The following is a 26,945-nucleotide window of genomic DNA, read 5'->3' as shown; positions in this document are numbered from 1 at the left end:
CTGTTGGATATGGACACTTATTAATGTCCGCAGGTACAAATTTCCATACTATATTTATCGTCAAGTTGCATTTGTGCTTATATTTGAGTGTGCCTCAACTTTCTACCATCATTTATCTTGCGCTGTGTGTAGCCTTCAGATAAAATGCTGATAAACTTGAAATTTCTCCCACAATGCTTGTGTTACCTACATATTAGCCCTGGTTTACTGTATCAAAAACAGAAACGGAAGAGATGTGGGGAGCAATCACATCGCACAGTTATAATCTGCACTCATATCTCTTCTGGAGTGAACGGTTTGGTGTACCGAAAAACCTTTGTTCCATAAAAGTATTGAGATGCGAACAATAACAGACAGGCTAACATTGTAGGTCTGCATGATCAGATCACATCCATTAAGTCCACCCATTTCTGTACTGTGCATGGCGGTTGTTGGCTGTTGTTGCCATCACGCCATCGATTAATTTCAAGAGGGAAGATGAGACTTGTGAATACACCGCGTCTTGTCGTTCATACTTCAGCAGCTACCTGCAGCTCTTCCCTTTGTTCATGCCACCATCCTGCTGTATAAGGGCAGTGTAAAGCGGGGACAAGGAACACAAAGGTCACTGAGGCGGGACAGTAAGAAAAAAGGCAGGCGTCCCTGTATGATTTTGAAAAACAGAGGTTTTTCTTCCACCACATAACCTGTATCTTAATATATCTAAGCTACAAGGTAAAGGGCTCCTACAAATCCCAGATGCAAGTTCTTCACTCAGGATATTATCACTGGGAGTAAGGCAGTCCGTGTTGCACCTATTTCAAAGGCCATGACAATGAAAATAATAGTGAACCCCAGAGCCTCCCGGCTCTCACGCTGCCTCATCCAGGAGCATCCATGCGTTCCGTCACTGCATGCAAGGAGAAAAACTGCGACAGTGCCGTGTTTCTAGGCTTTCTTAGCCTCCAGTGGCGACCAGACAATGAGGGATGTTAGATGCTTGCAGAGCCGCTGCACGTTTATCCATGGAAGGATAAAGGACCGCATGAATTATGTCACCTATAGGTACGGTGAGCACCTCACACCCCCTCCGCGGCCTTGAACGTCATGTTCCCTGAGAAAAACTCACCAGATGTAGAGACATGGGCAACATCAGGAGGAATATCCACAGATAGAGGTGGCAGGAGTTGTTGAATTTGTTCTGTTCCGGCTCGTGGTACCAGCCCCCGGTGAGAGATGCCCAGACTCCCTGACGCAGGGTCTGCACAACCTGGGAGCCCATCTCTCCTCCGCTCTCCTCCTCCCCGCTCAGGTTGGACGGACGGATGCCGCTGCTGCCGCTGCCGCCGCTGCCGCTGCTGCTGCTAGGCTACAATGAAAGGATCTCCTCTAACGCATACTACAGTCGCTACGCCTCCATGTTGGGGTGATACGGCTCGTCTCTTTCTCTTTCATGCCTCGTCGGTCTCCCTCGGTGTTCGCCTCCCGTCTGCCTTTTCCCATCCCAATGTCGATTCGTCCGTTGCTGCTGCCGCCGTCCTCATCTTGTCCCGATCGTCTCTCTCCTTCTCCCTCTCCCCTCTGGCTGCCTGCACAGATGCGCAGCTCTGACCGCCTCCCCTCCCCTCCCCTCCCCTCCCGTCCCACTCCTCCTCCCTGCCTCCCTCCCTCTCCATCTTTTCCTGCTATGTGACCCCCACCTTTAGTGTTTATCTGCGCACAAACGCAGGCAAACGGTTCGCAGGGAAAATCAGACGTACAATCGTCTCGTAAAAGCCATTGTGCATAGTAGTGTTTGTGTTGATTGTACGGAGGTGTAAAGCCTACAATAGGCTATGTATCTTTAGAGGTAATGTCCATGTGTAGGCTATTGGCAACTCAGTATGTATGTATATAGTAACGATAAATAAACATTATAAATAGGCTAGTTGACAGGCATTATTATATTATATTATATTATATCATTAGTAGTGTATATATATGTTTATATGTTTCACCATACAGTTGTATGCAAAAGTTTGAGCACGCATTCCAAAGGGGGTTTTACTAAGTAGTGGCTTAGCAGGGTTCAAAAACCGTTGCACATGCCACAAGTACCGTTTAATTTCTTTCTTTCTTTTCTCAATGAAAATGTTAATGAAATAAAAGGTAAAAAGTAAGTAGTAGTGCGTTAACATTTAAAGAAAGGCTACTTTGTAATGTCTGCTTGAGGCAAATGATTGTATTTAGGCTGCTTCCTTTCACTTCGAAAACGAATCAAATATGTTATTTACCCAAACTTTTGCATGCAACTATATATACACACCGTTGCCACTTTATTAGGTACACATAGCTAAAACTAACGCAGTCTAATCCAACAGTCCTGCAATAAATCCTCCCTTCATTAAAATTATAATGTTCAGTTTGTGCTGAAACTATTTTAGAGAGGTGTTGATTCCACTTTATGATAACTTTGGAGGCTGCAGTTTGTGGTGCTGTTGAATGGTATTCCGTTACTATTATTTTGTCCATCCCATATATCAATGAGAGTAAGCTAAATAAGAGAAACACTGCCCTGTGTAATGTAATACACTTCAACAGTACCACAGACTACATAATGATCCCACAGTCGAATCAGCACGTCTCTAAAACAATTTCAATAAAAACTGAACATTATAACCTTCATGAGGGGAGGATTTAGTGCAGGACTGTTGTACTAGATTATATTAGTTTTAGCTGTAGGTGTACCTAATAAACTGAAAACTGAGTGTATAACATTGCTGTCTCTGTCTAGCTGTGTGTGTGTGTGTGTGTGTGTGTGTGTGTGTGTGTGCGCGCGCAAGTACAACGAGGGCCACTAGGCACCGGGGTGAAATTCCTTATATGTACTCGGCTAATAAAGCTGATCCTAATTCTAGTAATAGTAGCTGTAGAAGTAGTATTTATATGCACAGTCTATTATTTGTATAAAGTACTTTAAATAAAAATTCTCTTTCACGTGGCTGGTGTTTGGAGAGGACTAAGAACGTGTGTGTGTGTGTGTGTGTGTGTGATTATATTGTCCACAATTCCCATAATTTCCCTGAAGGCGCGCTCTCCCCTCACACATTCCTTCACTGGCTCCTCCCCAGATTCCCCCCACCCCCTACCCCGCTGATACTGGGATCACATGTCGCAGAACCCACCAATCAGAGGGCACCACAGCCAGCACCTAGAGCGGCGGCAGCGTCCCGCAGATCAGCCACTGCTGGGTCCGACTCGGCGACAACGGCGATTTGGGGGGTTGTTTTGATTAAGGTTCAAGGATTTTTTTTTTTCTCCATCTTTTTATTCCCGTATTGTTGCGTTGAAATCCAGGATGTTTGATGCGCTTTCTAATCGGCGTTCAACCCTTGACTGTTCTGCAAGTCACCGACGGAGAAATAAACTTGGGAATAACCGATCTTAAAGCTGAGAGGAGCAAGTTTTCCAACTGCCGTAGTAGTCAACAGGCTGACCTATGCTAAGCTAACCCACTAGCCAAAAGTCTGGAATTTCTTGTTAAAAGTCCACAAGCGAACAAGCGAACTTTAAGTTTCGGGACTCGGTGACTAGATGACGTTTACTGGCAACTTTGACAGAGAAACCAGCCCCTCGCAGTCTCACTTTATATTGGTCCGAGTGGCCGGTGCAGGTGCACCTCTTGCGGCACCTGCGAAAACAGTAACTTAGCTCTATCGGTAGACGGTAGCTAACTTTAGCTCGTTCATGTTAGCATGAAGCAAAAGCAGAGACTATGCCGTTGAATAAATTTTCTCTCGTAGAGGAGATTTTTTTGAGATTTAAGTCTTCAGTTGCTAAGTCCCAATGTTGTATTTCTATTTAGCCGTCAGCCCATAAAGTGGTGACATTAGCTAAAAAGTATTTCGGCTAAACTTAGCCAGCAACCCCGCTAGCTAGTTATTGACCCTCACACTTTTACCGGAGTGGCGACGTGGATACAGGGTTGTGAACGTTCTCTCTCACAGGACTTTGGACACAGTGTGACCCTGCCGTGGGTTGCGCTGGGACTTCCCCTCTGTTCTCATCAGCTAGCCTCGTAAATGTGACAGCATGAGGATTTCAAAAAGTTACCTCTTACCATTTTAAAGTTTTCATTTTGTTCTAAAAGCTCTGCACCCTATGGTGCCGCTACGGCCACCGAGAAATGGATGTCTCGCAGGCCGCTTTCCCAAACGGTGAAGGGCGGCCGGGAGGCGGTGGGACCGGGGAGCATGCCTGGACAGATTCACCCACAGTTCGGGCGTGGGCTCACTCTGCCCCGCTCTGCACGACTCGGTCCCTGTGGACAGCCGCGTACGACTACGAGGCAAGCGGCGAGGACGAGCTCAGCCTCCGGCGAGGGGACGTGGTGGAGGTCCTGTCCAAGGACGCAGCGATCTCCGGGGATGAAGGATGGTGGACAGGTAAAATCAACCACCGGGTCGGGATTTTCCCCTCCAACTATGTCACCTACCAGCCCGCTATTTACCGTCTCCCAGCTACCAGTGGGTCAGTGGGGGCACGAGAGCGAGTCCCGAGCTCGCCCGTCCAGATTCCCTTCAGTGAACTGGTACTAGAGGAGATCATAGGCGTGGGTGGATTTGGTAAAGTCTACCGGGGCACATGGAAAGATCAAGAAGTTGCCGTGAAGGCGGCTCGGCAAGACCCAGACGAGGACATAACAGCCACCGCCGGCAGTGTTAAACAAGAAGCTAAACTTTTCTCTATGCTGCAGCACCCCAACATTATTAAACTGGAAGGAGTGTGTTTGGAGGAGCCCAACCTGTGCCTGGTTATGGAGTATGCCCGAGGCGGGACACTGAACCGGGTGTTGACCGGAAGGCGAATCCCTCCACACATCCTGGTCAACTGGGCCGTGCAGATTGCACGCGGGATGCATTACCTACACGAGGAAGCCGTGGTACCCATTATCCATCGTGACCTGAAATCTAGCAACAGTAAGCAAAGACTGAAGTGTGTGTGTGTGTGTGTGTGTGTGTGTGTGTGTGTGTGTGTGTGTGTGTGTGTGTGAGAGAGAGAGAGTGAAGATGAACAACTTTAGGAGAAATTCCTCATGGGGTCCATGGGAGAACCATCCACCTGTTGCACATGCAGCACATCCTCTTTTAGTTGTTTATAGCTACATTTTGGTTCAGTTCTTCTTAAGTGACTGTGTTAGTTTTAGCTATTTCCATAGCCTCCTCTAAAGCAATTATTTTAAGTCTCATTCACCCCAGACAATCTCTCAATTCATTCTGGCAATTCCACATGTCAATCTGTCACACATAAAGTGATTGTTTAATATTGTATTAATGACTTGGGGCATTGGGAAATATTTACCCTATTTTTATAGTTTATTAGGAAAACAAAGCGTTGTCATTACAGCCTAAATTGAGGTTGCTGAAAACCCATAATACACACATATTTCACAACATCAAAGTTATGTCACTGCCCTTTACTCAGGATGGTCTTAAGGAGGTGTACAAGTTTGTGGTTGTATGAAGTGGTGGGGGATACCATCAAGAGGATGTGAAATAAAGTCAGAGTTTGCTCAGCTGGGCCACCCACCCACGCTTGCACTCACCCCCTCATCCTTTCACACACACACACACACACACACACACACACACACACACACACACACACACACACACACACACACCTTCCCAGCCCCCTCTCCACCCCAAGCTGAAATGTTCAAATAAAGTCAGTGATTAACAAACACATAACCAGACACACTTGGTCCACACTGTCAGGCCAACCTGACCAGCCAGAGCTAATACCAGAGGTCATAGGGTAAAAAGAAGTCAGACAGAGAGCTTATCTAGGTATAATAATTGAGAAAAACATGCACTTATGGGTTTTTTGTAATGCAGGACTCTAAGGAATGAAGGATTATTCAGGAGGGAATGTGTGCATAGTTTCACAGATGCTGCAGTTGCTCGTGTTTGGAAAAATAAATGAGATAAAGTAGACTTTTGGGTATTTGCAAGTCTCACTTTTGTGTTTCTTGGTAACTTAGTAGGATCATGTAGTTGAACGTGGTTCAGTACATAAGGCTAACAACTGTGTTAGTACCTGCAGGGACTGGTAATTGACAAAAGGTCAGCAAACTTGAGTTTTCCAGGACTGAATAATGAATGGATAGGACTCGTTGAGAAAAAGAGTCTGAGTCATAAGCCTACAGACACAGGCTACCCACTTCAACTCAGGTGTTTTTATGTGTGTAATATGACCCCAAACACTATTTCTCCCTTTGTGACCACAGAGTCTTATCAACCTGGGGCCATGTGGGGAGCAGCTCCGGCATACTTCTGTCTGTTTACCTCCAGCTGTGAGAGTCAGTGTGTGAATATAGTGGCTGCGAGAAATCTATGCATGCAAGTCAAAAACACACATGGCCAGTGATCATATACTTTATATGCTGCCAATATGACTCGTATACATGGTTATAATTTTAGGTAATTAACACCAGGGATAGTGCAAGCATGTCAAAAGGTCCTAACCTAGTTGATCCTAACAACTAATTTTTAGGGTCCAATTATATTTATGTGGAAATAGTAAAAATGCATTGTGGTAAATGTAAAAAACTGCACACAGACCAAATACCAATAATTTAGAATGCATTTGTAATACAGTACAGTATATCCATTGGAGTAACATTGTTTGCACTTAAGAAGTAGTTTTTCAAACATAAGAATAAATCAGGATCACTCACATAATTTTGAACGTCATTGTGTCTGAAGAGGTTGATTTTTCAAACACTGAAATAATGCGTTTTATGTGCGTGTGATGCCCTATGATCACACCATGTGATGAACAGTGCAGAAGAGCCCAACCCTCAAAGTCGTCTTATTTAAGAAGAAGACTTGCGTTAATTAAAGGGCAGATGGAGAGAAAGGCTTTAACTGCTGTTTAGACTGTGTGAGCTAATCGGATGTTTGGTGAACATACACAAACAAACTCCCCCGAACAGACGCAGTGCTGCTAACACAAGTCGATGTGTTTGTCCTGCCACTTCACTGTGACCAAGCGACAGCATAAGCATTAAATAAAGAGGGAGCATTTAAAATTAAACTTAGGAGAAACCATTCACAATGTGCTTACTGCATTTCTAGGCTGTAATGAAACCAGGAAACTCATAGGATTGTAAGCCAGTGGAATAAATATCAGTTTTTCTGAATTTATTCCTCATTTCCACTACATTAGAGCCCAATGCTAAGCTGTTATGCACAAAAACAAGACCAAGATAGACATTGAATTCTACCAGTTTGCAACAGTACCATTAAAGGTTGCAGGTAGTTGATCGTCCCAGGGTCAGAAGTCTGAACATCTGTAGTCAATATATGGTCTTATCTAAATAAAGAGAGAATGAAAGAAGCTTTATGTGTTTGCTTTGAACCAGGGCAGTGAGTTCACAAAAGACTCTCTCCTAAACAAACACACAAATGGCACCCTGTGGTGTGTTGGGTTGTTTTCCCAGTAAAAACCTAGAATAATGCAGCTTAGAGAAGTTGTTGCATCTGCTGGTGTGGGCCTGTTGTCTGCTTGTCTTGGCGTTGTGTGTGCGTTGGTCACTGCATTTCTGGGCTGTAAAAGGATAAAAGGAGTGAGAATTATCTACACGGGGGGTAGAAAGAAAATGGATACATTTCAATAAGTGGTTGATAATCAGCAATCTGTCACTTTTTTAATATTTAATGGCCACAATGTCTGTTGGTGTGGCTGTATCTCTTCTCTATTTCTGGTGGATATTGTCAGGTTGTTTCACTCCAGTGTTTTTCCTCTCAGGGTAAACAAGGACACGGACAGGTACATATATAAAGGCAGAAAAACACCCAAACTTCTCCACCTTCACTCAACCACTCAGCCTGTCATTTATCAACTTGCAGTGTACACATGCTCCACACAGACAAACAAACAGCTATTTGATCAATGATTAGCCTGTAAAGTAATATGTTGGAAGTCAGCAAGATTTGTTCTCTCTCTTTTGTGTTTTTCAACCTAATCTGTAAAATCCCAGCCTGCAGGGAGGAATGTTGCTAATGAGGGATAAAAGCTTAACATACGTTTGCACAATGGACTGGTCAAGCAGCGGTTGCTAGGCTACTGTGGCCAGAAGAATGGCTAGGACTCGGAGGGTCTCAAAGCCCTCGTTTTGTTTTGTTCCGTTCATATTTAATCTCCCAGAGAGCAGCGGTACTCTTTTATTGCCACAAACTGAGGGGGTTTTTCTTCTTACTTCGTTATTTTTCTCCTTACTTACCCTCCTTCCCTCGTTGCTTTCTGCTCCCTCTTGCTACTTATTATTTTTCATGTCTACTTTTTGGCCGACACAATTTTGAAACTTTAAAGGATAATGCTGGAGTTACTTTTTCTTTTTAATTATAATCAACTCCCCTGAAACTCCCTGAACAGATCAAAACCCACAAAGACTTTATCCTGCTAACAAGCCTGATATAGCGTATGTCTGTGTGTCATAGAGTTGGATTGTCATCCAAAAACTACTGTTTTCTGATACCGTTGCATTGTTCTATAGACATAATCATTGACGAAAATAAATATATACACTATAGTTCCTCCTGAGACAATTCTGTAACTGCCTTTACAGTTTCTAGAGACTAGCTCCATGTCAAGTAGACGTCACTATGCATACTTCAAATTTTTGTTCCATGTTTACAACGAGCTGAGAGGACTAAACTATATTTTCTATGTTATTTTTGATGAAAGAATGTCAGTTAATTGCAATAGCATGGCTTTTATGTGTTTTCACTTCTTAGATGCCTAAGTTATATCAGGCCCTGGCTATACAGACAATACTTGTTGGATAAATTTATTATGACCTTATAATTGATTTTGAATTCTGGAGGGGTTTGTTGATAATGGTATTTGAAGGGATTTGTTGTTTTTCCTCTTCCTTTCCCCCATTGCAGTCGTATTCCATCCTTTCATTGACCCTTTCCCTTTTTTCAGAATCAGAAACTTTATTGATCAACATAGGGAAATTGCTTTGTTACAATTGCTCGCAATCAGGAAAGATTACGTTAAGTAAAAAAATAAAGACTACTATAAAAATAAAATGGTAGGAATAATTAATACACAGTATTTAGTGAATAGAAAAATGTACAAATGCAAATGTGCAAAAACTAATTTGATTGAAGTCCCTGGAGATCTATAAGAAAGAACTCGAGTGCAGAGTCTGAAGTCTCGCGGTAACAGGGTGGATGACATCACATGCGGTTGCCGGGTTAGCGAATGGGGGAATGTAAACAGCAGCCAAGATGGCGTGTGAGAACTGCCTGGTATGTAGTATGGACTTAGCCCCACGTCCAACAGTTCAATGTCTGGGCTGCGGAAACTTTCCTTTATGATATTGTGACCAGGGGGGCTATTGTAAATAAAAACGGCAAGCACGCTGCCCCCTTTCTTTCTGCTCTCAGATTTATTCCTATTTGCCCGACCCATCTGAAAGCTGTCTGATAGCGAAAGGATCCGGAGTATCTTTCTGTAGCCGTCTCACAACTTTGAATTAAACTTTCTTCCAAAAGCTTGGAGTGGTAGTATTCATTGAGTAGTAGATAAGAGCAAGAGATCACACTGAAACCTAGCCCTGAGCCAGCACGCATAGCCCACATTAACTTTGGAGTTTCACACCTTCGTGTGGGAGATAGTATGCCAGGAATGTGTGCCTGAACGCGACTGAAACTGATGGAGTTCGTTTGGAGCGTGTGCAACAGCATTCTCCCATCAATCTTAAGCTATTGTTAGACTTCATCATGCTGTCCCTGTGTTCCCCTCCCTCTTCCTGTCTTTCTCCACATACCCATCATTCTGTAGATCTGTGAAGACCTGGCAAAAGTTACAAAAGCACACAAAGGATTTCCTTTCATGTTAGTACACTGATATTAGTACAGATGAAGAAAAATAATAAGTGGAGAGACATGTGTTGAATTCAGAGTTTATTATGACAACCATCACACCACTGAATGACCTTATTACGGCCCAGTAGTCACACAACCAGGGCAAAGTGCTAGGGCTTGTGCAGTGGACAAGTGAACCTGCTATATCGTTCCCAATATGTGTAGCACATCGCAAAATATTAAGTTTTGGTTCAGCTATAAATTATGAGGGTTGTGATGAAATCATAGTCTTGTCAACCTCTCACATTACTTGTCCGATAGCTTGTAAACAAAAATACCCATTAGAGCTGCAACAATTAGTCGATTCATCTATAAGATGATCATCAGTAAGATACTTGGCAACTGTTTTCATAACCGTCTAATCATTTGAAGTAATTTTTCAAGCAAAAATGCCAAAAAACAACAGTTTTCAGCCTCTCAAATATAAAGATTTCCTTTTGGGCTTTGGACTGTTGATCAGACAAAATAGACATTTGAAGAGAATGCTTTAGACTTTGAGAAACTGTGGTGGAAATTTTTTACTGACATTTTAGAGATGAAGTGATTAGTCAAGAAAATAACTGGCTGCAAGTTGGTTGTAGCCCTAGTCCCAATCACAATTGACTGAGGAAAATGCTCACCAGATGAGGAGTACAGTCCAGACTGGATTCCTTAAGTAGCAAAATAATGTTGTGGCAAGTGACAAATGCACTAACTATAAATTTCTTTGGACAAAAGTGTCTGCCAAGCAATAAATGTAATAAATAATGTATATTCCTATAATATCCTGTTTATGTGACATACAGTTGGATCTTAACATAGCTTTATTCTCTTATCACACAGCCATTACTTTGCTCCTATTGCAATTAAAAATAGATTTGAAAAAAAAAAAAAATTGGGGATGCACCTATCACACGTTTTCTGTCCTGATACCCAAATTAAGCGACTGCAGAAACACACTGACTGCCAGTTCAGTGACAGTGCTAATTTGCATCCATCTTCCTTTGACCATTCTCCTACTGCTGCACCATCGGGTATGAAAATACTAAGCAGACCTAGTTATCTAGTTACATATCTCTATAGATTTGGTATTTGGGTTTCCTTTTTAACCACAGCATTGCAAAACAACACCTCTTAAACCCTGTTGTTCATCACTAGGTCATAACGAGTTCACCACATGAGAGAAAGTTAGACTCGATGTTACTCAGAAAAAAGTAACTTTTTTTTTTTTCCTCCTATAATTTTTCTGTTGCCTTGCTCTACTTCTGAAACAAGTAGAATCTAAGAGGAAAAGTTAGCTTGACTAGGTGTTGCAGGGCAACTTTTTCTCTGGCTTCCCACAATTACCCCTGGTGACACGCAGACAGTTACTGCCTGTCTTTTCTCTGTCGAGAGAATAGGCAGAGGGGAGAGAGGAGGAGTGGAGATGCTTTCACTGTGTTTTTTATGACCTCTCCCTGACTGCACCTATTGTTGCAGGGCAGGGTGAAAAGGAAAAGGGCCCACAGCTGAGAAGAGCTGCCTTCTGAATCAACCAATCCCCTCCATAGCTCCCGAGCACATTGATAGATACTAATGCAACAAAAGGTCCTGGCTGTACATCTTTAACATTTTTTTTGTTTTAATTAGCCTAGTTATAAGTTAACTCAAGCTTTAATAGACACAAGCCAGGAGAGGAAGAGGGTAGATGAGGAGCAAGTGGCCCGGAGAGACGTGACCATGATAGATGGATTTAGCCAGCCATTAGCCCTGATCCTTTTCCCATCAACCAGAATGCCTGGGGGCACTCTCATTTCAACCGGGAGAGACAGACCAGTCGGGGAATGTTTAGCAGCCTTGTTTCTGCTTACTACAGGAAGCCCTCTTGCTCTCATGCTTAGTCTGTTGGCACAATTACGAAAATACTGCCAGGTCAAGTTAGGAGGCTACATTCAGAATGTTTACAGTAATCATGCTACGTCAATGCTTTATTATGCCACTACAATAACTACAATAAAATAAGAAGCTTCAGGATTATGCTGAAAATAAACTGCTTTAATTTAAAAATTTCTGTAGTAGCAGACTTGTATATGGTTTTAAATTTTGTTTAAAAAGTTGTATCAAATTACTAGCATGATAAGAGCTCAGTTTCACACAGCACTCTTGCTAGAGAGACAAAGATATTTTAAATAAATATCAGCTGACTTTGTGGTTGTTTGCAAAAAGACTTTCTCTTCATGGCTGTATCATGTGCATGAAATACTGTAGGTATGGATGTAGACAAAGTGCGTCTAATAAATTGAAAGTTAACTCGTGGATGATAACTTTTGTCAGTGGAAACCCAGTTTTGGACTATTTAATGTCTGAATAATGTTACTGAAAATACACAAGTTAAAGGCTACTGCGTCTGTGCTGTATCATCCAAAACTTTCCAACATTGGCTTTTTTTTTCATTTATCACTTATTTTTTGTGGAATTTCAGTTGAAATTCAGTTTCAGTTGAATAAAACTTGAGATAATTTTGGTTTATTGAAGAGAAATGAACGTGTGCCCAATGTTGCCCAAAAAGTGGAGTTTTTTCTTTTTACCTTGAGGGGGAGAAAGCAATGGGAAGAAGCGTGGGACCTGCTTTGAAGGCAGCAGCTCAGCTTCTGATCTGCCCACTGTTCCACCATGAAAGATGGGTCTGCCTGAAGATCCACTGTTGGAAAGGGGAATTAAATGGGGGTTGGACTAAGGGTGGGGTCTGCCTTGGAGGCATATCCATCTCCAGTTGCATTGCACTGTTGTCTGCTTGAAAACATTTTCTTTTCAAAAGAGTAAGAAAATATAGACTGAGAAAAAGCAGCAAAAGCACAGAAAACCGACAGTCTGAGTTTTAACCTTTTCAGGCGCGTGTTTTCAGGACAGTGATTGCAGAGTACCACAGAACGATTGTAATGTTGGTGACCAATTCACAATGATAAACAGATTGTAAAGTAGTCTTAAAATAAACAGAAATTAGATTATTTGAACCACTTAAATATTTTTATTTCACCAAACATGGTTCATACACCACTTGTAGCTAATGAAAACCTGGAAAGCCTACAAAACATAATTGTAGGCTACACACAGCTGCATTTAATAATGTAAATGTAAATGTTTACTGTAAACGGTATTTGTAGCTGACACAAGCATTGGCCCACTTCTAAATATATGAAAATGTTGTCTTACTATATTTACATTTAGTATCCTAGCCAAAAATTTGGGTGCGAGACTTGGGTGAAAAAACAGAAGAATAGATAACCTAGCTTGCTTGCCCATAGAAATGACCCTAGTATACCAGCAAATTCAAGGTTGTCAGTTTTCATGCATTTGCTATAACCTTTGGCTATATTTACTGGCGTGTAACAGTGTGTCAGTGTGCAGGTCTTAAAAATTACTGAAGTGGCCTATTTATGCAGGATTAGAATCAGGTGATGCATCAGTAGTAAATAGGTTACCATTACTCCACCTTCACTTGTTAAACATATCCTATCCAAACAGGGCTATAGCTTGTCTGTAGGAGAAAAGCATTACTCAAGATTGACTAGCCATAGCCTGATTTTGTGCATTGGCTCAGCTGTAAAGGCTTTACTTGTGCTAACTTCACACTTTGCCTCAACATAGGCACTGGATTTATCTTTCCAGTATAGGGTGGGGTTTGGCCTGGGGCTTGACTTTTAGGATGATCATAATGGAAGTCAGCCGAAGTCAGAGCGTCTTTCTCTGCTTTTTGAATGAAATTTTGAAATAATTTATGTATTGCCACAAGACTGTATTGCTGTAATTGTTTCTTTTTCATTTGAGATGGTGCACTTGACTATTTAAATATAAATTTTGTCACATATTGACATAGTTGCAGTGTTTCCACATAATTTCCTGGATACAGAAGTAAAACATAAAAATTAACTGAAATCAGTGAGATGTTTTAAAGAATAACTTAATTTAAATCAAACAAATATTCCTTTTAAGATGCAGTGTTTTCTTGTAGATTAGGCTAATATTAGAAGTCTTGGCGAAATAACTTGTAACGGAGCTTCTCACTGAAAACCTCCTGAGATTAATCATAGAAAACCTTTGAAATTAGAATAGGGTGAAGAGGTTATGGGAAGTGGACTTCAAAGGGGGGATGGTGGTATGTGTTGGCTGGAAGTGAGCTATTAGTCAGTGAGGAAGAGACCGTGATGAGTCCCTACTAACCTTCTCCAGGTTAGCCTCTCCTTTTCAATCTTTGTTATTACATGAACTATGAATTCATAAATAGTTATATCAGACTGGTCCAATTTTAAGATATTGGTCCACATTTAAAACCTTAGAATTTAAGATGTATAGTGATGTACAGTGCTGTAAAACTGTGTTCCCAGTTATATTTTGTACAGTTTGTTTTTGCTGTAGACTGGCCTTAATGTTTTTGTTTTTTGTTGTGTTAGACCATTTTTTTACATTTACAAAATTTAAACTAACAAAAACATCCCTGTAGGAAAAACACATTAGGACATGATTGTGCCTGTTGGTCAGTGCTCAAGTTAAGCTATTAAGATATAATATTAACATTTAGATGACATATTTTGAACATTCATTCCTGTTTAAAAATGTAATGTAATTCTGCTGTTTAGCAGTAAAAGTGACTAACCTATGTCAACAGTGTCTCAGCAGATGTTTAGGTGTTGAATACATTCAAGTAGAGCTGCAACACTTGTTGATTGACAAAATTAATTGGCAGAATATTTGATAATCAAATCTTCGTTTGTCAATTTTTTTTAAGTTAAGAACTGAAACAGTAAAAAGCATCTGTCTAAAGTCTTGGATAGATTTGGCTGCTAATGGAGTTCTGTAGGTACAAGTCCTAAAACCTGGAAACAAGTTAGCTTTTTCACACTTCCAGTTCCCTCTAAAACCCATTCGAAAACCCATTTTTGAATGGGTTAGATGACTGAAGTAAGGACTGTAGTTAACACAAGTTCGTAACATTTTCACATTTTATTTTACAACATAAATAAGGTCAGTAAATACCCCACTCGTGATTTTTTTTTTTTTTTTTAAGCTTTTACGCATCTTAAGAAAAGGCGGTTGCTAACAAGTGGCTAAATGTGACTACAGTGGTTGTCAGGGACATTAAACGTCATCACGCTGAACACGAAAACAGATCTACTCAGTAGTCTGTCTTTACAGCCTGGTTGCGTTTATACTGGCGCTCTTGAAATTTTTTACTAACTTTCTAAGAGGAAAGACTTTTTTTAGAGGAGGTAAGCGTGCTTAATCAAATCACAAGTTGGAAGCTTAGTGGTAGTGATGTTGAATTCATATGATGGTGGTGTAGTTCGTTTATAGGCTAACATTAGCTTTTTACTTCTGCCGATTGGAATTATTCTTAAAAAATCATAAAAGTGGTATTCATTTGTGAAGATTATGTTGCTGAACAAAACTTTTAAGTGTCATAACATTTTATTTGTCAGAGTTTATTTTCTGCATAAACAAAAAGCCACTGTAAAAATCCCATTGGCTTTTTTTGAGGGAGCCATGGTGATGTTAACTTTCTGGTGGGACCCACAAAAATTCGTCATCCCTGCAGCACTCTATAGACTCCAGTAACCAAACAAAATGGCTGGCTGGGGTTTAAAGGTGTTTTTATGGCATAACGTCAGCATGGAGTCATGTAGACAGGAGCTAGGTCTTTTATCAGAAATTTCTAGAGGGCTGACACTGAAGTATCATGGAGCTACAAAGAAAGTATTTGGCATGATATCCTATAGGCCAATCAACATAGACGGGTTTATGCCAATACCACTGTTCTTCTAGGTTGTGTAACTAAGCCATCATAGATCATTATAAACCTACAGAGCCTACTGGGAGGAATCTATGGAATCACTGAGAGGGGACTTGACAACAGGAAGTAGGAGTATATCATTGGTCTTGTGAAACCTGTTTGTAATGGAATTCCTATTGTTGCAGCTTGGGTAGAGGATCCCCTATGTGCCTGAGGCTAGTAATGGCACCAATACCCCTGTTAGTAGTGGAGACCTACAGGAGTCACACTATGGTTAAAATGCCGCTTGGAATCATTTCAGTGCCATTGAAAATTCTTATTAAATACTAAGAAAAATCTTAACCATCACCCTCTGTAACTGTATCTTCAATGAGTCTAAAGGAAATGCCACAAAACAATTTGTTTTTTGATAGGAACTAGTTGTCCGTTTGTTTGTTTCCTGTGTGTGTGTTAGTTGGGGTGATAGTTGTACTAAAATGGTTACTTTTCTGTTGTGTTGAAATGCAGTTAGGTTTGTAGTTGAATAGCTGAATATCCTTGGTGGTTTTAGGCAAAGTGCATTATGTATAAATTATGCATAAATTAATGCAGACTTAAAGAACATATAAATGTGTGAGTGAGGATAGCAGAATATGAAAAAAAAGATAAAGAAATCCATATTCATGGACACGTTTTATTTGCAGCATGTTTACACCACAGCATATTATACTAAATGTCAAACGTCATGCTGAAGATTTGAATATAGCATTGTGTTTTGACAACCATGAATTTTATTCTAATGCAAGAAAATACATTTACATATCTCTGAGATGTAACAGTGCTGGGGGAGTAGGAAGAATTTACATTGAATTAAAAATTCAGCCTACTTTTGTGATCATTGATTATGTATGCTGATCTGAATGATGTGAACAATGAGAGACTAGTCAGTATCCAGCACATTATAGTGAAGCAGCATACAGTATTCGCTGTATGCCACAGTGCTGCTTGTGATGTGCTATTTCTTGATGATTATCAAGAATTTAGTATTTTCTCAATTAACTGATTATTTTTTTGGTCTATAAAATGTCACAAAATAGTAAAATCAAAATGCCTAAACCAAGCTGATCTCATCAAATAGCTAGTTTTTTTCTGATCCACAGTCTAAAAATAAAAAATATTAAGATTTTTAATGATTTTTATCAATTATCAAAGAAGATTTTTTTTTTTTCTGTATGTAGGCTAACCAGGTAATGGACTAATCCTTTCAGCTTAGCCAATGTATTTGTAGAATTATAACAACAAAATTTAATGAACCTCCTTGAACATTACAATTAAATTTACATTAGCCTATAAACAGTGTATGTATGAACATCTTCACTTAAAAGTTAATGTGTGTAGGAAAGCCTAATTTACTCTACACAGAAGAATGATCCCAATCGGCTCCGCACAATGTTGTATATGTATTGATAATTGAACAAAGAACACTGATTGGATATAAGTTCTGTATGTGGTATCAGGTAGTTCCCTGAGTATAGGTAAAAGCAGGAAAGGTTCCAGCTGTACCGTTTATGTCCAGTTGTGGGAGTGGGAAAGTATTGCATACACAGATTTTCAGTGTGGAGTCTCTTTAGTGTTATACCCAAGGTCTCAAGACCAATTTTTTTAACACACTATCTATTCTTCCATTCAACAGCCATCCTACTTTCTACCCCCTCGTACAGCTTTCTGTAGACCTGGTTCAGCCGTGACACATTTGCTGTGTAATTTGCCCACAATGTGTTCTTAACTAGGATTTAGGATCAATATGCGTTTAGTATGTAAACATCGCCAATTGTGCCTCAGATGGTTATAAAATAAGTGCATAAGTGCAATGTAGGTGCATCTTTTTGCATTGCTGTGATTGAGAATTGTACAAAAGGTTTGTGTGTGTGGGCATGAGCTTTGGCAGGTTTTATTTTGGCATAGCTGTGGGGGAGTAAGTCCAAGGTCAGTGTGTCATGATACGGCACACACAGTGCAGCTCCTTCAGAGCCTCTACTGAAAGCTGTTAACAAATACTCATTTACTTTGTGATATAGTAGGTGAAGAAACTCAAATCCCTTGATGTTTCTTTCAGCACTTCCACTATGTATCTTTATCATTACATCCTGTTTTTCCCATAGGAATGTTCTCAGAGTGTACATGCCAAGAGTACACTCAGGCGTTTTATTCAATCCCTGCCGTTTGCCTTGAATTGTGAACTGTTACACCTGAGTGCCTCCGTCGAACCACCTTAAGGGACTCTTCAGCTTTTAGTTTCTCAGCTGCATTCAACATTCTGTAGAATCAACACAGCTGATAGGACAAGTTCAAACTGACCTGCAGTGGCATGACTCCTTGTAAATAATGAAATGGGACAGTTTGTAATGCGAGGAGATCTTGGCAGAGGAAAAAAGCAAATGTCGAAAATAATACCAAGAGGATGAAAGGATCAAAGAGTTTGTTTTGGCTTTTGATACACCACTTCATGGAAAAGGCTGCTTTTTGTTAAGCGATAACAAGAATATTTGGCAGTTTACGTATCAGCAGGCAGAGGTTAGGTTTAGTCTCGCTGAAAAGGAAAAATGTTACTACACCCCAGTCGTCATCTGGTTGTGGGCGGCATAGGTTCAGAGAGCTTAAATGTTGTCAATGTCTTGTTGACTCCTGTGTGTATTAATGTTATAGAGATAAGTGACACAAGCATTTACTCTTGCCTGTTTACCTGACTGGATATGACTTTGGTTTATTTGGAGTTTTTTGTTGGGTTTTGTTTTTTTTAAACGCATATTTTCGTGGATTTTACTTCGCATGTGTAACTTTTACTCAAGTTTCCATTGATTACATTTGTTTATTTTTCATTTAAATTTGTACATTTTACTGCGGGTGAAACAGTCGATTGGTTGATTAACAGAAAAGTAATCAGCAACAACTTAAAGAATCAATCAAGTGTTATAATAACAATAATAACATTCCCCGATTCCAGCTTCCCAGTTTTGAGGATTTGCCGCTTTTCTCTGTTTATATATCATTTTAAACTGAGTATCTTTAAGTTTTAGACTGCTGGTCAGACACAACAACATTTGAAGCTGACACCTTGGACTTTAAGAAATTTTATTAGGCATTTTTCACTATTTTTTGACTTTTCACTGAACAAATGATTAATCAATTAATCAAAAAAATAATTGGCAGATTAATCGATAATGAAAATAGTTGCAGCTCTTCATTGTACACGGATCAAACTCTTCCTTATTTTAGGATTATGTTTAGTGGTTAGACACTAGAGCCCAACTGATATATCGGTCGGCCGATTTTATCGTCTGATATTGGCCTATCACAGATATATTGGTATTGGCCTATATGTTGTCTGTTATGATCCGTTAGAAAACTTTTTTTTACAGAACGTAATGCGGAATAAGATGCTTGGGGTAATTTAGAAATGGTGAAAATATATAAATAGATTAATCTCAAACAAAGAGAGAAGATGTTTTGTACCATATTTAACTACTAGCTAATTTCCATTTGTCCATATATGCATATATATCTATATCTATATATATAGATATAGATATATATAGATATAGATATATATGGATATAGATATAGATATATATAGATATAGATTATATATATATTATAATATGAAAGAAAATTGGCCAATATATACTGGAATCAGCATCAGCCACAAAAAGCCAGTGTCGGTCGGGCCTTCTTAGACAGTTTACTCTTAATTTCCTTTTTGTGTATTGTTTATTTTCTTTCATGGAATTCAGGAAGTAATAAACTTAATTTTGTTGTATCATGACTAAATGGCATTGGAATAGCGTATGTCTAACTACAGTTGAAACTGGCCTAAAATTATCTACATCCCTTTAAATTAGAACATATCGGGATAAGACAAATTAAAAGGAGCACCAACATTAAATAAGAGGACCATTTTACAATATGCAAGCCAATTTCCAACACATGACAGCGACAATACAGAACATTTTAAGCACTGTGTTGTTTTTTGTAGGGCTGTGTTGGTTTGGATTTTATACTTTACTAGTATATATTTGAATGTGTACACTCCTGTCCCCGAACAGGAAAAGTTAAACTTCAGATTCACTTTGACCTGAAAAGCACAACTGATCCTGTTACAGCACTTGAAGAAGTTTGATAAAAGTGTTTAAAAAAAAAAAAAATCTTCCTCAGATTGATTTTAGTTTAGTTATCATGTGTGGACAGTTTTGTCCTTACCCAGAACCAGCCAGAAATGTGTATCTGCATGTAAGTCATTTTATTTTTTCAACACATGATTGGTGTAGAGGGTCTTGACTACACACATCAGGTGGTTGTGTCTTCGCTGTTGCAGGGCTCTCAGGCCAGGTGTAGCATTACAGAGAGGTTTGGAGGGTTCCGGCTGTCTTTAATGTGTTAAACAGTTTTAGGACCTGAGGACAGGTGCTTTGTGGCACTGTCAGCCTTGTGTTTCTACAGTAATAAATGACCTGCATACCGCTGTTGGCCCTGTTGAATATCGACTATCATCTCCTCACCTGCATGGTTGTCTTTTTTTCTGTCCCCCAGTCTTTGGTCTTTGTATCTCTTTCTCTCTCACTCCTCTGTCTCCTCTCTTTCCTACCCCCTCACATCTGTCACTTTCACCCAGATCCTGTGTTTCTACTCGTCCTTCTCTCTCAGTCATTCATCGTTTGTTATACACTTTCCGTCATGTGTCTTTATTTATATTCCTTGTTTGCCTTCATCCCACTCTACCATCTCCCTTCTCCTCTCTCTTTTCAGTTTTATTACTTGAAAAGATTGAGAACGACGACATCGGGAGGAAGACCTTGAAGATCACAGACTTTGGCCTCGCCAGGGAGTGGCACAAAACCACAAAAATGTCAGCGGCAGGTACCTACTCCTGGATGGCCCCCGAGGTCATCAAGTCATCTCTCTTCTCCAAAGGCAGTGACGTCTGGAGGTATCACAAATAACAAACCCATACACAGACCCAAGAGGAAAAATATCTAGTTTTGTCATTTGTCTGACATTATTCCTCATTGTTTTTTGTTAAATTTTTCTTACTCTTTGCTTCACTTTCTTTTTATTTCCTTTTGTATGTGTGTCATCAACCAGCTATGGTGTCTTACTGTGGGAGCTGTTAACAGGGGAGGTGCCATACCGAGGTATAGACGGCCTGGCTGTCGCTTACGGTGTGGCAGTCAATAAGTTAACTCTACCAATCCCCTCCACTTGCCCTGAACCCTTCGCCAAGCTCATGGAAGGTAAATTAACAGAGGCAGGCATACAGTACCTGCAGGATGTAAGAAAGCATGTCCTAAAATACAGTTTTCAAAAGTTATTTCAGGATTTTTTTTTTTTTTTCATTACGGTTTTATTTGACCTTTACCTAAAGACCAAATTCCAGAGTATGTCAATTAATTTCATTATTTTTTAATTTTGTTATTAAAAGTTGTTTGTGGTACATTTAATAGTTTTTTTATTCTTTAAACTAATATCACATAAACCTGTTATTCCCATAATGATCAAGGGAATGATCAATAGAAATACAGAGGAAAAATGAGCAACACTTTGTAAATGCAAATTGATTTGAGAATATTTCCGATTTGTGTTTGTGGTAGTTATTTTATATTATGTTGTTTTTGTATGAGCACATTCATCAGACTTTTTGGTGTCTTTTTGACACCGAATATACTGCTGCATTGGTGTAACATTTGTCAGGCAATAACATAACATAAACCTGACAAAAAATCAGCTACAAAAAAGGTTCTACTCCTCAAAGTCTTTTGTAATCATCCATCCAGAAGAAGTGATCAGAATTGAAGGTCATTGTACTAAAATGTTTAGCCCTTAAATAATATAAAATTTAACATTAAAACATAAAATGGACTTGCTTTTCCTGAGACGATATGTATGTAGTATGGGGTGTAATGCAGATTTTCCATTTCAAAGAGTCTGTCTTTCGAAAACAGACTTTTTGATTTTCCATGACAGATTTTGTTCAGATACACATTTAGGCTCTTAATTTTGTCTCCAGGCCTGTATATGGAATATGGATTACTGGAAGCCTCTTTCTAGTATCAGATGAAGTATTTGCTGATTATATGTGGATAATATTATCATCTTACACAGCTTAATTTTACAACGGGAATTATATAAATTGCTAAGTAGTTTGTTTTGGGGAAGCAGTAAGAGTTTTCTGTTAAGTTATAATACAAAAAGCTTAACATAGATGAAATAGTACATATATACGATGGTGACTGTGTCTGTTATTGTATCAATCTATACACTGTATTGTGTGTGTCCAGAGTGTTGGGACCAGGACCCCCATGTGCGCCCCTCCTTCTCCTGCATCCTGGAGCAGCTGTCAGCCATCGAGGAGGCAGTGATGGCGACCATGCCCCAGGACTCCTTTCACAGCATGCAGGACGACTGGCGTGTGGAGATCCAGGAGATGTTTGATGAGCTCAGGACCAAAGAGAAGGTAAGGCAGAGTGATGAGACTCACAGATACATCCATATGTATCCATCCTCCTTGTACTATTCTCTGCTCTTTTATTTTTTCAAAATTATGATACATGTTGACTAATCTGTTTTTAAGATTCAATCTAACCATGCTGGATCACTTGGGACAGCTTTTACAGACTAAAAGGTTTAAATGGTTACTTTCGGTGGGCAAGCTAATTGCACATTTAACAAAAATGAGTCATCAATGCCGAGGTGCTTTAGCGTACTTCCCCTTGTTAAGACCTTAATCTGCTTCCTGTATGAGTCTCCTGTCGCTGGCTTAAAAGGGGGGGTTAATTAGTGTTTGGAGAAACAGCAGGATCAGCACACAGACCTGGGTCAACAAATGGTGAACTGAAAGACACGGGTACTGAAATCTCTACAGGTGGTGGTGTTGTTTTATGAAACTTAATTTTTCCCTTTATATTTATTTTTATTGTTTGTATTATAGATGTATTTGTTTTGCTTTGTTCTAGTGCCCCAGTTATGCTTAACAATCTTTTGAACATGTACCTTTGTGTTATGCAGCTTTCAATCGCCAGCTTAATCACTTGAACGCTCAGCTGACATAATCTAAATCGCCTACCATAACAAAGCCTAATTAAGTTTGCTCAATATGTAAAGAAGAAAAAAAAGTTAGCTTTGAGCATCAGCAAACATTTTCCCATCGCAAATTTCATAAGATTACTTGTAGAATTATCCAGTACATCAGCAGATTTCCTGTTAACATCCCAAAGTAATCTGTGTCTAGGTGGGTGGCTGAAGGGGTTTGACTGTAAAGCTGCTTTATGGAAGTCATCCAGTAAGGATTATTATTACTCAGCTGAGAGCAATTAAAGAGAAAATAGAGGGAATGAAGAGTGAGTAAGCCATGGGAGGAGACAAGACTGTTTAGCTATGTAACAGCCTGAAACAGCAAGCAGTAATCTCATGAAACCAACTTGTTATAGATGGATTTACAGCATATAATACACAGCTAACTTTCCTGACCAATTTATAGATGTCTGTCTGCAAGAGCTTTTCTCTTTATTATACAGGCATTATAATACGTTTTTCTACCAGTTTGACTTTCTGTAATGTATTTTCCCGTCTGTCTTAAAAGAGAGTGGTGTCTAAACCCCAATATCTAACATGGCCGTGTGTAGACTTTAGGAGGAATACTGCTCATTAAAAGGGGGAACTTTGATAATTAGCACAAATGTAAAACAGAAACATGATTGTAAAAGTTCATGACAGTTGATTAATAATCCAGAGAAGGTGAAAGAAATGCTATTTGGATCCAGAAGTTTTGACTTTTCAACAAAGTAATGCCAGTATTATCATACAGATGTCTTTCTGTTCATTAGAAGAGTACCATCCGTTTTGCATCGCACTTCTACAACATTGCTGGACTCACAATGGACCGTTAAAAAAAAATTACATCAAAATTGATACAGCAGAACCAGGGCTATCATCTTTTTTATTCCATGCATTCTTATTCCTTTTAACCTGGCACCTACATTACCCACAATGCAACACCACTGCCAAGGGTTTGGTCGCAGATTTGAGCGTGTTATGCTAGTAGCAGTTAATGTAGCCTCAAGGTGCTAGCACTTCCCTGAATTTAATTACGCAACCTCACCAGGGCAGAAGATGGCCCTGTCACATTGTCAAACCAAGTATTTGCCAAATATTTCTCTCCTTGGCTAATGTTTCTGTTCAGTTCCAGATAAGACAAAATGATGCACAAAACCCTCAAGCAAGAAAAATCTGTCTTCTCTCTGGCCCTGTCAGTGTAGTCAGGAAATTACAACAGATGTCCGTCTGCCAATTTAACCATATACGTATCTTAATACCCGGTTCCTCCAGGAGCTACGTTCCCGGGAAGAGGAGCTGACGCGGGCCGCCCTCCAGCAGAAGTCCCAGGAGGAGCTCTTGAAGCGCCGGGAACAGCAGCTGGCAGAGCGGGAGATCAATGTGCTGGAGAGAGAGCTCAACATCCTCATTTTCCAGCTCAACAAAGACAAGCCCAATGTGAAAAAGAGGAAGGGCAAATTCAAACGTTCCCGCCTTAAACTGAAGGATGGAAACCGCATCAGCCTGCCCTCAGGTGAGCAAGCAGACTGACCCGACGTCTCGACTTGGGTTCATATTTAAATTGGCGGTCTTCTAGTGGCAGCAGTGAAAAGAGCTAAACTGTACTTTGAGTGAGATGTTCACTGACAAAGCAATGTCTAGTGGCTACCCTGCATAAGCAAATAGCGTTTTCATGCTGCTCTAATTAGCTGGCAGTATTACTACAGCTATACCACATTATATCTACTCTGTCTAGCAGTGTACAAGCCAAATGACCTTGATACTGCAGTAAAAATACAGTATTAAAGCCATTCTGTGTGGCTCACTGAAATGGGTGTTTCATTACATAAAAATGGTGAGACAGTGAACAGAAGTACTTTCTAGCTTTAACAGCACTCCTGTAACATCTGACGGCAAAATTAACCCTCAAACTGGACAAATCATGTTTTCCACAATACCAAGTGGCTAAGGCTTTCATTTTAAAATAAAGTTTTTGTTCTTGTGTCATGCATACAACAATGCCACACCACACAATCATGTCATATCCAGAACGTGGTGTATACTGCTGTCTTGTCAAACAATATTACAAAAAGTGCAAAAGACCACCAGTTTGTATAATTTTCACAACGAGATTTTTAGACATTTATATCTACAACAAAATGCATAAATCGCCAGCAAACATAGTGGATTTGTCCAGTATTATAAAGTCGTACAATAGTATTGAATTCATAATTTAATAATCTACCTTCCCTTCTTTTCAGGTCTTTTGAGACAAAGTTAACAAACGTTAACATATATAAATCAAACAATCATTCCGATGTTTGATCATCTGTACACCAGAATATTTCAGAGATCTGTCAAGTAATTTCAGGAAAAACGGACACTCTCAAATCATCATCGTATGAAAAAAAGTGTATAGGGCTTGTGTGCCAGTGTTACATTTACATTGTTTCAAACATTTAAGGATACATGTCGGTGTGGAATCTCTCTGACTGTAACACTTCTGAGATTGAAATTTTGACTGTAATGCGCCTGCCTATATGTCTATGTTGCATTTTGCAGACTTCCAGCATAAGATCACCGTGCAGGCGTCGCCATCAATGGACAAGAGGCGGAGCCTTCATAGCACCAGCTCCTCTCCTCCCAGCAGTCCCACACTCATCCCTCGGCTACGAGCCATTCAGCGTAAGTTCTACCCCCCCCCCCCCATATTCAAGTTTTCCATAGCATGAGGTCTCCTCCACCTCTTCATCAGTATTCCTGGTCTCGGCCTGGATTATACACTCTGGTTGTTTAAAAATAGAATGATTCTGAGGAAAATCACATCAACTCAGAGAATGTCATGGGAACCAGGAACATGGGAACAGTGTCATTCACAATGACAAGAGCTGTGTGAACAAAAGCTCCAGAGCCACAAGCAGTCAGCCAGTTGTTTGAACAGTTTGATAATGTTAGTCATGCACCAACGCCCCTGCAATAACTGGAACAAATTCCTCTTGAGCATTTATGGCAGATCCTGACTTTCAGACAGAGGGCACACATTGTTGCGCAGAATCACTCTATTTGTTATGTTTAGCCCTAATGGAGATGATTGATGTGGATCAAAATTCTGCAAAATGGCACGAGGAATTTCACAGTGGACTTTAAATCTGAGTGACAGGTGCAAAAACTACCTTAACATTTAAAGTATCAGCATAAGAGAAGAACTGTTAGTCTAATTACTGACACTGGTTTTGTTGGCAAGTGGTTAACTGGTCTTAACAGACGCTTTGAGGAACAGGATTGAATTTATGGGGGATTTGTTTTCGCATCATATATGTATTCCACGCACATTCCATATGCACTTGATTAGGGATCATGCATTTCAAAACGGATTGATTCCATGCAGAGAAAAGCGAATGTATACATTAATTACACAAAACTGCCCTCAGCTTTTTTTTAACAGCAGATTTTCTTACGTAGACAGAGTTCTATCATCACAGGGAAAACAAGGAAAACTGTATTTACACAACCTGCACAAGTCTCACATGAAAAACATACGGATACATGCAATGCACAAAATATACCTGTGGACATTGACACACATACTATGTACATATATACATTCATGGCCTTACCTATATTCCAGCATATACTTACAAACATGTTTCTGGGCAAATTTATTTATTTGACCCAAAATCCAAAATCACAAATTTGCTTCCAAGGGCAAATTTGAGTTGAATACATACGCATGTTTACATACAAATGTATATCTACATTCAATGCTCAACAAGGTGTTTTTTTTAGGGCTGCTGTAGCAGAAGAAACAAAACTCTCGCACAAGTGGAGTTTCTTCCATTTTAAGAACTGTATGAAATGTTCTGTTTCACAGCAGGTACAAGCTAGGAGCATCTTAACCACAATACCTGTCTTAATGCTCATGTTGGTTAGATGTAACGTGTATGTTTCCCTCCTCAGTGACATCCCATATGCGGAGGGACAGTTTGTATGTTTACCAACAGGATGTTGATCTGACCAGCGAGCTTACAGGCTACTCTGGGCTCAGGAGGAAAGGCAAGCTATCCGCTACCCACGTGCAGCGTGGGTGTGGACTCTTGAATGTGGTGTTTGGCTAACTTTGACAACTGAAAGGGTTTGATGGCTAACAGCTTCCCATCAGTGGGGATTGTACGTGCTGATTGAGTTTCCTGATGTGTGGATTATAACAAGTCTTTGGTGTTTGCTACTGGGTAAAA

The 26,945-nt window shown here is 39.9% G+C and overlaps 2 protein-coding genes across 5 annotated transcripts in view; one reads left to right on the top strand and one right to left on the bottom strand.

Annotated features, from left to right (window-relative positions):
• Positions 1–1,534, bottom strand: part of pcnx2 (pecanex 2) — a 32,201-nt gene extending 30,667 nt beyond the window's left edge. For both annotated transcript variants that reach the window (XM_040139734.1, XM_040139735.1), the window contains exon 1: positions 1,109–1,534. In XM_040139734.1, coding sequence (XP_039995668.1) covers positions 1,109–1,261 — 153 coding nt within the window. In that variant the 5' untranslated portion in view covers positions 1,262–1,534. The remainder of the gene's footprint in view (positions 1–1,108) is intronic.
• A 1,629-nt stretch (positions 1,535–3,163) lies between these two features.
• The window catches only part of map3k21 (mitogen-activated protein kinase kinase kinase 21), a 28,467-nt gene continuing 4,685 nt past the window's right edge, over positions 3,164–26,945 (top strand). For 2 of the 3 annotated variants that reach the window (XM_040139222.1, XM_040139221.1), the window contains exons 1-6: positions 4,145–4,937; positions 20,428–20,608; positions 20,764–20,912; positions 21,957–22,132; positions 24,004–24,244; positions 25,273–25,395. In XM_040139222.1, the coding sequence (XP_039995156.1) occupies positions 4,145–4,937; positions 20,428–20,608; positions 20,764–20,912; positions 21,957–22,132; positions 24,004–24,244; positions 25,273–25,395 (1,663 nt within the window). Of the gene's footprint in view, positions 4,938–20,427; positions 20,609–20,763; positions 20,913–21,956; positions 22,133–24,003; positions 24,245–25,272; positions 25,396–26,945 lie in introns of all 3 variants that reach the window. The other variant, XM_040139223.1, reaches the window with a different exon arrangement.

The sequence above is a fragment of the Xiphias gladius genome, chromosome 11 (assembly GCF_016859285.1).
Source record: "Xiphias gladius isolate SHS-SW01 ecotype Sanya breed wild chromosome 11, ASM1685928v1, whole genome shotgun sequence".
NCBI lineage: Eukaryota > Metazoa > Chordata > Actinopteri > Istiophoriformes > Xiphiidae > Xiphias > Xiphias gladius.
Note: the sequence above shows the minus strand (reverse complement) of the source record. Positions and strands in the feature narration are given on the sequence as shown.